Source organism: Ascidiella aspersa, chromosome 8 (genome assembly GCF_963924565.1).
Source record: "Ascidiella aspersa chromosome 8, kaAscAspe10.2, whole genome shotgun sequence".
Lineage (NCBI taxonomy): Eukaryota > Metazoa > Chordata > Ascidiacea > Phlebobranchia > Ascidiidae > Ascidiella > Ascidiella aspersa.
This window is the reverse complement of record NC_139454.1, coordinates 21038004-21048931: the sequence shown is the minus strand read 5'-3', so window position 1 is coordinate 21048931 and position 10928 is coordinate 21038004. Positions and strand designations below refer to the sequence as shown.

Here is a 10928-nt window from a genome sequence, read left to right as displayed (position 1 = left end):
GATTTAACGCAACCTATATTGTATCCAAACCGGAACTTTATGAACCGGTTTTGAAATAACGATGGTCGAACCGGAGACCGGAACTGAATCGGATTCCGAAAAAATCTTTGAACTGGAACCTGAACCGGTAAAGTTAAACGGTTTGACTTCCTGTAAAAAGTGATTACGGTATATGACACAAGTGGTTCAAATTCCTTTATGGCGGAATTGCCCTTAATAAAGCTAAAGAGTAATATCATAATTGATGGTTGGCATGAGAGTGATTGCTCTATACCAGGGTGGTCCAAACCCAGGCCGACATCATTGTTTTTGGCCCGCGAAGTACTGTTGAATTATTGCAATGCGTATCTCTGAGTGTTTATTTAAAGAAATCTAAGTGACCAACAAATAATAAGCATACTGCAACTGTTTGGTTATGATCACACCTTTTTTCGGTTTTACCATGAAATAAACCAGTTTCCTATCGCTCAACAAATTCGGATCCAGGGTGTGGCAAGAAAGCCTAATTTTTGGGATGTGTTAGGCCGGTTTGATAAAAGCCCGCTTATAAGTTTTATTTGCGTTTTCAACCAAATGTACGAAAAAATATATCGCGCTGCTAGAAAGTATTGTTCTTCAGGTTTCCGCTGTGAGGCTAAACGCCCTGAAGATGCAATTTCAGTCAAATTGATCTGGTTAATAAAACCTTATTTTGCGAAATTATAACGTCTTTGTAATTTAGCGATTGTGTAGTACGCAAGTTTAAAAGTCTTCTAGATTAAAAATTTTGCCAAACGCGCAAATTTTTAGCGCTTCGTGCACACCATTTTACCTAGTCTCATAACATTCCATTTTATTCAGAAGCAAGTTTCTGGAGCTTATATGTCTTTCGATGTTATGTTATCTTTAAACATTTTATGACCCGACCAAACGAAAACCGTTGATCCGCTCCTGGTACGCATGTAGCCTACTTTATGTGGCCCGCAAAGAATATGCAAGAAGTATTGTGGCCCGCGATACACTCAACCTTGGACCACTCTGCTCTAGACTATACCTCTCTTTAACTAGTTTAACCAATGTGACGAAACATTACCGCTTTTAATTATTAAACATTATAAATATTGTCCGCTGTTGCAAGTAAGGCTTGAACACACAATCTATTATATTATACTATTTGTCTTTTAAAATCATTGTGTTATAGCCGATATCGGCCTGTTGTTGTGTTTACTTATACATAGTTGCACATAATGAACCAAATTTGATTTCACTCCATGCGAACTTTAAAGACCGCGTTTGAAAAGACTGATTAAGCCACATATTTCGTATTACGAGCACTAGATGTTAATTTGCAGCTTTTTATTTTTATAAAACATTTAAGTAGAATGCACAGAAGCATAAAGTCGACGGATTGGTTGGCTGTTGCTTCTAAACTTTTTTGAAATCGGACCCAGCAGATTTATGAAGTTTGTTTGTATTGTGACACCATCTCTAAACATTTCTTGCCTGCCCTGGCCCACAAAAGTAGCAAATAATTTTTTTAGGGTATGCGGTGAAAAACGTTAAAGTATCCCTGCTCTATACGCTACTGGCTTTTGCTCTACCCTAATTGTTTCTCCCTATCAAGCTGATTGACACAGTTTTGGGTACGTTCCTATGTTATAAACAGTTAATATGTGTTGTTCCATTTCGAAGAAGGCTGCGCTATACAGCGAAAATGTGAACTAGGGTATACCGCTTATTATTTATAATTTATGTTGTTTTGGGCAAGCCGAAACGGTTAGAAACCACTGACCTAAAATTGATCCACCCCTGAAAAAAAAAAAGGTTTTGGGTACCAAAGCGCATGGTTTTGCTCTACAATTTGCACTGCGGCGCGAATAAAACGTGAAAAAAACTTATAATTATAGTCCAGAAACGTATTGCTACGAAAACGCCTGTTAATCTGCTTCTAAAGTCGTTGTGACGAGAGTTTCTGTCGTAATCACGAAACCAACCGAAGATATGGTTTAGCACAACACTTTGCACCAGACAAAACATATAGGCAAGTGCTACAGAAAAATATCTGCAACTCTTCTTTCACGAAATGACATTGCCGAAGTGGCCCTTTACTCGACAGGAGATAATAAAGGGTTTAATCCAGTGGTTCTCAACCTTTTTTACTTCATGGCTCATTTTTATTTTACAATAATTCTGTGGCTCAGTCAATTTTTACGAAAGAAAAAGGATATAAAATATAGGTTAATATAGTTTGCACAAACAGAAGCAGGGCACATTTCAAGACTGAGATTTATTTAACCGTGCACTAGTGAGATTTTTGCTGCTGAACTTTATCGATCATTTCATCAATTTTTGGAGGGGTTGAAGAGAGTGCACAACGCATAATTTGCATCCCAGTAGAAGCTATTTTGGAAATTTATTCATTTATACATGAAATGTTAACACTATGTGTAAGTGAAACTGTCACGAACACAATAATATGCCCGTTTCTTTGGATATAGTTTGACGCTTTTCAGCCTGTATATTCAGAAGTGTTAACTAGCCTACTAGTTTCGCTTTCGCTTAGTTTTTCAATCGCACATAAACCACTCGTGTTTACCTTGCCACGTTTTATCTCCATTCTCGAATGCTCTTCTTTAACGCAGTAAACATCACGCCTCTTTTTAGGCATTTTGACCAGGGCTCTCACAAATGAAAACCAGAAATACCCTAAAGCTATGTCAAAATCCCTAGATGGCATGAAAAATTCCTAAACCATAAATTAGCGCGTTACACTATTATAATATCACATTAGCTAAACGATAGTCGGGGTACAAATATATATATACACAAATGACAAACCAATTAACCTTGTTTACATGCTAAAAGTGAATTTTAGATATTCCCATATTTTTAAAAAAATAACAGCATTGTGTAGCTCAGGGTGGTCCAAGGTTGACAGCATTGCGGGTCACGATATTTCTTGCATATATCTACGGGCCACATAACGTAGACTATATGCGTACCAGAAGAGGATCGAGGATTTACGTTTGGTCGGGGCACGAAATGTTTAGAATGACGTCACAAAGCATCGTCACATACATAAGCTCCAGAAACTTGCCGCTATCGTCGATCTTATGCGCAAATGAAATCGAGTGTTATAAGAATGGAAAAATGGTGCGCGCAAAGCGCAAAAAGTTTGCTAATTTGACAAAACTTTAAATTTAGATTATTGCTTCTTAATTTTGTTCACCCCTAGCATCTATCTCCAGATTTCTTTCACCCTTGTCTCATGATATGATAAAACTATCTTGTCTATATATAACAGCACCCGGAATATTCGCCCCGCTCGCAAGCTATCGGCCATTTCTTACGGTTAACTCATGTTTTTTTGACGGTTATAACTCAAGTTCGCAAAACAGCCATTTTTGAAAGTTTCATATAAGACGCACTGCGGCTTCTCTCAAACCGGTCTAACACATACAAATTTATGCATAATGTACAATAACGAAAAAAACAACAAATTCATGCCACGTTTTAAATAGGCTAAGCAGTTTTAGTTATCCTTTAATTAAAATTTTAAATAAACTTCCAAATGAACAAAAAAAATTAGCATATTCTGAACCTATTTTTTTTTCAAAATTGCAATTCGGTTAACATTTACTAGTTAACAAATCATACAATACGATTTGCAAAAAATGGCGAAAAATCCCCCCAAAATCCCTAGATCATCAAAATCCCCAGATTTGTCCCTAAAAGGGGCTAAAAGTTCCAATTTGGAACTAAATCCCTAAAAGTGAGAGCACTGATTGTGACGAGACACGAACAGTTAGTTGGAAACATAAAAAAGTTTAACGCATAAAGGAAGAATGTTTAATACAACTGTTAGAAAATAGTTTGTGACAGGCACAAATGGAACTAAATTCTTAAATAAATCTAGCTTGTTCATAATAGTCTATGGCCCAACTCAAATGTTTCCATGGTCCACCAGTGGCTGGTTTAATAAACAAATCACCTGTTTTGCCATGCTGGGTGTCAGGGAACTAAGCCAGTCAGGAAATAATTGTATTTCAGCTCAGTTTAATTAAAAAGTATGAAAGACATCAAAAGCACTTGCTGATTGTTTTCTTAAGCATAGGGTGAGACTATGTTGAGTACAGTTTGATGTGCAAAAATTTAAGGCTTTATGAAGTCAGTTGCATTGTAGAGCAGTACTGACTGTAGGTCGAAAACCGATCTGTGTCTCGCCAAGGAACCACCTTTTCTGACTTCTTGCTTCTCTTCTACTATGTGAACTTCTGTATTATAGACTAAACAAGCTAAATGCAGAACTAGTAGCCGGCAATACACAATAAAAACAACACAGAAATAAGCTGCCCCCCCCCCCCCTAAAGTTGTTAACCAAATTCTAAACCTGTTGTTTAACTTGTATACAACGGTCACTCTATTACAGTATAGTGACTTGATTACCTTCAGCTATCTCGTTTTCTGAAAGTCCCCGGTGAAATCGCTTATACAGGACAAATATAAAATAGACCCAAACTCGTAAGGTTGAAACCGGCATTAGCATTTTCGCTTACGTTGTTTTACAAACTGGGCGCTGCTTAAAACTTCTTGGCGTTTTTCATCGTACTTAGGGCCTACGAAGAAAACCTCAAGAATAAAGCAAGTGTCATCGAAAAACGAGAACGCGAAGGTTACCCTGAACTTCCGGCTACCTTCTTAAAGAACCACGAGCGAAAACCGATCACTGAAGGATTCACGTTAAGGTAGGTGATTAAGCAAAACGATGCGAACTTGTAAAATGAAAAAAGTTACTTTAATATAAATATACATAGTAAGTTTCGAAAAACTATAGTTTTCAAATAGTATTTTTTTAGCTTTATAAAATTATTAAACTTTTTCTTTGGAATCAAAATTATCGACGTTATACTATTAATTAGTTAATATTATACGAATGTTAGTAACAAACAATAATGGCCCGAATCAGTATAAACGGGCGGTAGGCGGCATTGTGATCATTTGACGGCGCCAACAACCATCTCTATATATAGCCACTCAATTTGACGTTTTGCCACGCATTTCATACAGACCCCATGCAGTAGAAAACTCGAATCGCCAGCACCTGATGATTTTCCTAGTAAAGTCAGCCTGCGGACGAAAGGAGCAAAGGGACAACGTGCGAAGAACGTGGGGATCTATCAAGGAAATTAATGGAAGGCTGTAAGCTAAACCATGTTCCGTGGTACACTTGCGTGGCTCGATCAAGGCTGCAGAGTCGGTTAAAAATAACCCGAGTACGACTCCCAAGTCCCTAGTCCAACTGCGGCCAAATGTACGATTTTGTTGCGTCCAGAGCCAGGCTCCTGTACTTCAGCCTGTACTTCACCCATTTATGCAACTAAAAGAAGGTGGATATACAGGAATCCACTAATTTAGGGGCATCTTACAACTCTCACCCAAACACAATATATGGTTGACAAATTTTCCACAACATGCTATTTCAAAGCCGAAAAGGTCAAGTAGATCGACAGCATCTTGATTAGGACGTTTCGATACGAACTTGTATCATCTTCAGTTGATGTGACTGAGAAGCACAGTTCTCGGTTGGGCTTGAGACGTTTTTAGATTGCGGCTACTCGAGTCGCTATCTATCCAAGCCTGCAGCCCCGAACTGAACGTTGACACATTATCAACACCGCTGTACCTGTTTAACACCTGAAGGTGATAAATAATGGCCCAACTTTCGAAACTCAGACTGGCGATAACAATTGCGTCCCATCTCTTAAAAATGATGCTTGATGTGCTTCTCAGTCACATCAACTGAAGATGATACAAGCTCGTATCGAAACTTCTTAATCAAGATGCTGTCGATCTACTTGACCTTTTTGGCTTTGCAATTTATTTTCATGCTATTTCACCTTTTTCAAAATTTGGTACTCGGTATGAGCACGTCAGACTCCGGACTAGGGTATAGTCTAATGTAGTCTTGCTCGAGTCACGAGTCCGATTTTATCACAAACAAACCGACTCGGTCGAGCACTGAGTCCCGACTCCGATTCAGTAGCCCTGGCCTTTAGGAGGTTCTTAAGTGTGCCGCGGAGGTAATTTATAAATTTGTTTAATACCGTAACCCAGTGTTTCTTAACCTTTTTTACTTGGTGGCGCACCTAGAGACATTTCAAAACAAGGCGGCGCACTTTGCGAGCGAAGCGACCGCGAAATTTTTGAGCTGTACCTCTATTTCTCTTAAATTGCTTGCAATTTTTTATTATATAGGCTTTATAGTTGGATATCTTTAAAGAGACTCCAGCCTTGAGACTAAAATAAGAACAACAGCAATTTCGGAATGAAAGACAGTTAGGAATAAGGCGTAAATAGGACTAATACCTAGAATAGTCGTAATCATGACGAAATCGGAATCAGACCTAAATGGCCAAAATAAGGCCTATATAACCTTTTACCTAACCCCAAACACCATCCATAACTATCACTAACTCCCCGAATATTTTCAACCCTAACCCAATTCCTAGCACCACCAACTACCCGCCCATAAGCCCCAAACGCGTGCAAAAAATCTGGGGCCAAAACAGCGGCGACCAAATGTCGAAAGCAAACTGCCAATGCCAAACAGGTGTCCCCATACCCCTTCCCTACAGTGGAAGCGTGATTTTGTCTATTTAAGTCTTACTCGGATTAATTTTGGGCTTAATTCGACATGTTTAGGTCTTATCTAGACTATTTTAGATCTTATTCTGTCGGTGGTCTTAGTACTATGGTATTAGGCTATAGATTATCTGATTTAGATGTTGTTGCTTTGTAGGTCTTATTGTGTTTTCTACTTAAAAGTACTGCGAAATCAATGAGATAAGCTTAAAAGAAAAGTAAAAATACATGTTTTATATATTAAATTAATTTTTCCATTTGCTCGCGGCGCACCTGGCAGCCTTTCATGGCGCACCGGTTGAGAAGCGCTGCCGTTACTTGTCAGTATATAGACCTCTTTCAAGATGACATGCAGGCCATCATGCGATACTTGAATCGGCAATATCGTAAGGAAATGTTATGATCTTTAGCTATTCCTATTCTGTGGATTGTGATTAAAGACGAATGTGTGTTTTCACAAGTATTTTATAAAAGTTGTGTGAGTGAATGTTTTAGTAATAAGTGTTCTGCCCAAAAACACGAGTCAGGTTCATTCATTCATTATCAGAATTTATTTATTTTATTAGTTTTTTTTAAATTCGCGACAAATTATAAAAAAATGATCATATACACCCAGTCAGTATAAAACCTGCCGTTAAAAACATAATGCTTTATATATTGGAATCTCCACTTGCAGAAAGGAAATACCACAAAAAATAAAATAATTACGTTTTAAAAACAGTTTCGGAGTCGTGTTCCTCTTGGGCCAGGCCGGGAACGCAGCAGACCAGGGCGCCCTGGTCAAGGAAAACGGGGTCCATGGAGACCTGCTTCAGGGCGGGGACATACCAGATGAATACCGAAGTCTACCTGACAAGGTTTTGTCCGGTTATCAGTGGATTCACTACCACGCGAAAGACAAGGCCGACTTCTACGGCTTCACGGATGACGACTGCATGATCAACCTGGCGTCAACGTACGATTATTTCGTGAGCAATCACGAGAATTTCACCAAGAGCGGAATCATCTACTGCGGCTTCATCATGGGCTCAGTCGCGTTCCCTAAACGGTAGGAATCCTTCAATAAATTGCACCAAAATCGAGTCGCGTCGCCTTACACGCAAAGAGGGTCTTCGTGATGTTAATCGCTAAGCTAAAGCATCGATGACAGCTTTTCTGCTAAATGTTTTAGGTTACTTGCTGTACAGTTGCCAGATGCAGTAGAGAAACTCCAATAAACTGTCACTTCAAACACCACGAAAATCATTAAAATATTCCGACAGCGTTCTTCTAATCGTAAGCAACTGGCCATTAAAGCTTATTTACAGCTCTTCGAACACACAAACTGTGCTATTATTACCATTTTGTATTTGATTTAAATTGTTACTTTCAACCGCTGATTTCAAAAAGTAAAAATATAAATAAATCTTTACTACAAATATTTTAACAAATAATTTGTCCACCTAACTTTGGACAAGAAACTTGTTTTACACGTTTTATGGCGTACCGACGTAATATATGTTTAAACTCTCCTGCTTATCAAATAATACACACCCCAAGAAACGTATTACTTTACCTTCATTTTTTCTTTTTATTTAAAAAGGAATTTGGAATTTATTGTAAGATTTGAAAAATTACACTACAGCATAAATATTTGCCACTCACATTTTTTTCGCTTTTGCGTTTTGACCATGAGACTAGAGCGGTGGTACACAAACTTTTTTAGCTTGTGGCAGTTGTGGCACACTAAAAAACGGACTAACAATAGAGTAATTTTACAATCGCCCTCAACACAACAAACTAGGTAGGCTATATGTAAATGTCTCAACGTATTGATTTTTAATGACTATAGTGGGCATTTAAGTCTTAAATGCTTGCGTGTATACCTATGGTACAATAAATAGACTTATTTTCAAAAAATACAAAAAGTTTCGCGGCACACTTGAGAAGGTCGCGAGGCACTCTAATGTGCCGCGGCGCAGAGTTCGAAAATCACAGCACAGGTATCAGTTTTACCCTTAAAATTAAATATAATGTAAGGTTTTCGACAAGTTGCATGAACTTAAGTATAGCCTACACATAGCTCGAAAGACTCGCTTTAATGTGGTCACAAAAATAAAAACGATCACCCAAGTAACAAAGACCAAATAGAACAGCCTAAAAATGAACACAAAACAACCGCAAAAAATGGCCTAACAAGAAAATTAACATAATTGATGTGTCGATTTCTTAAAGACGTTTACAATACTCCTTGGCAGTGACTTCTCAAGCATTTAAAAAATATTAACCTATATTTTACTATTTAAAAACATGTATATTTAACCAACGATTTTAGTCTTTTCTTTGTATTGAGGCTTTAATTGTACGTCGGAAGCTGTATCTGGAATGTTAGAACATATTTGTTACATACAGTAATAATTTAAGACGGAACTCTAGTTGCCTTTTTGTTGTGTTTTGTAAGTGTAACGCAGTTTACCACCTAACAAGAATTATATCGTGCATGAAAACTTTCAGCACAGGCAAATATGGCGTTTCGTCTGAACTGTGGCCTTCCAGCACATATCCGCCGTTTTGCCACGGTGGCATGTCGGTGCTGCCACGTGCCATAGTCAGTGACATCTACCTGGTGTCAGAGGTCACGAACCGCTCCGGACTCCACCTGGAGGACGTCTACATCACCGGGGTGCTCCGGGAGAAGCTGGGAAGAGGGCACAAGAACGTCCAGGAGATATCAGGCCCCGGTTCGAAGCGGATGTTTGACTTCTACACGGGGATTTTCTCCTGGCATCTTCCTTCGAGAACCAGAATGTTTCCGTTTGTTTGGAAGATCGTTTTTAATCTGATGGATGTCATGACGTCAGACGGCGTCCTACACAAAGGCTACTGGCCCAGCGCCAAATCGCTCCGGGCTGTGGCCGACAAACACGCCGAAGTACCGTTGTCCAAGGAAATTAACCGGTATTTTCGCAACTATTTCGCGTCTTTTCGAACAGTTAAAACGCATCAGGTATAATTGACATAATTGATGAAGGCATTATTGCTAAGGTTTTTGCCATCTGTTCTAAGTGTATTTCAAATGTATGGTACAAGCATACCTGACAACAAGAAACTGTTTTCCAATCATGATTAGCTTAAATGTTGTTGAAAGTAATTGAAGAAATTTTAAACCATTTAATCTCATGTTAAAAAAAGATTAGTAGACCACACTTTTAAAAGATTAGTAAAGTAGACCAAATCCCGTTTCATCTCTTCGACTTATTACTTCGATATAAATTATTCGCTTGTGCATATTACGGTACAATTCGTCATATGCTTGTAATAGACGTTGCTTCAGCCTTGTGTGTTTTTGCTTCGTGTTAGGAGCTCAAAAACGTTATCTTAGCAGTATTTGTAAATTTATTTTAGTCAAGTTCGAACGCTCTTTGAACACATTTTGTTTAATAAAGTTAAATACAACTGAATTTCGTAACGTCTATAATTATAAGCGAATTAGTTCCCTGCAAAACTAAAACGAGTTTTAAAGTTGGATTTGCCCTACTTTAGAATACTACGATAAATGACTAGAGAAGCTTTTGGCTTACAATTAAAAAAAAACCTACAATTAAAAAAAAACTGCAGAAATTTGCAACTTCACACCACGACATCTCTTGTTAACCAGCAACCACAGAAAGTCATGAACCTGTCAGCAAGGACAACTTAGAACGATTTCGACAACCACAAACCTTTATCACAACAACTTGACCATCCCACACAACCCAACTGTTGCTGTACTTCAGTTTTGCTGATATACACCATCCTCTTAAACTTGTTAACATACAATTGAAACAAGCTATTAATCAGGATAATGGCATGTCATGTAATAAAAGATCTGTCTTACAGGATAAGCCATTATCCTGGTGAAGGTGTCATGTATAGGACGTCGAAACGTCGATTGATTATAATAAAACTGCTGGATGAGCAACACTTTGTTAACGTACATTAAGCAACCAGTGGTATGCGAAGGGGATTGCGGCACCGACAACCAACTCAGTAGTGCTTTTAGCTAATAAATAAAAATCAATCTTGGTTATATTTCCACAGAACTTATAGAATGGGTGTTCCCCAGGTTCTACGCAGACCACTATCCTGAAAAACAAAACTGAATCATCATAGCTGACCGCCGATTACAAATTGCTTATCTTGTCAGGAAATCGAAAACTTTCTAGTCTGAGACACGTGTACTTAATTATGTGTACTTAAAACTATGAAACTGCCAATACACAATAAAATTGTAAATAATTATAGTGCTTTATTGAGACTATACTCTCAAATATACCAACAAAAAAGAG

At 38.1% G+C, this 10928-nt stretch overlaps 1 protein-coding gene across 1 annotated transcript; it reads left to right on the top strand.

Moving 5' to 3' along the window:
* Positions 1-3121: 3121 nt before the first annotated feature.
* On the top strand, positions 3122-10729 carry LOC146136814 (lactosylceramide 1,3-N-acetyl-beta-D-glucosaminyltransferase A-like). Its single transcript, XM_083396258.1, has 7 exons — positions 3122-3132; positions 4593-4724; positions 5047-5178; positions 7343-7669; positions 7727-7729; positions 9115-9558; positions 10681-10729. The coding sequence occupies exons 1-7, from the start codon at positions 3122-3124 to the stop codon at positions 10727-10729; spliced, it is 1098 nt and encodes a 365-aa protein (XP_083252384.1).
* The last annotated feature ends 199 nt before the right edge of the window (positions 10730-10928 follow it).

Coding starts and splice junctions, on each gene's coding strand:
- LOC146136814 (XM_083396258.1), top strand. Junction 4,725..5,046: donor ACTGAAGGATTCACGTTAAG/GTAGGTGATTAA, acceptor CATTTCATACAG/ACCCCATGCAGTAGAAAACT. Junction 9,559..10,680: donor TTGTCCAAGGAAATTAACCG/GTATTTTCGCAA, acceptor ATATTTCCACAG/AACTTATAGAATGGGTGTTC.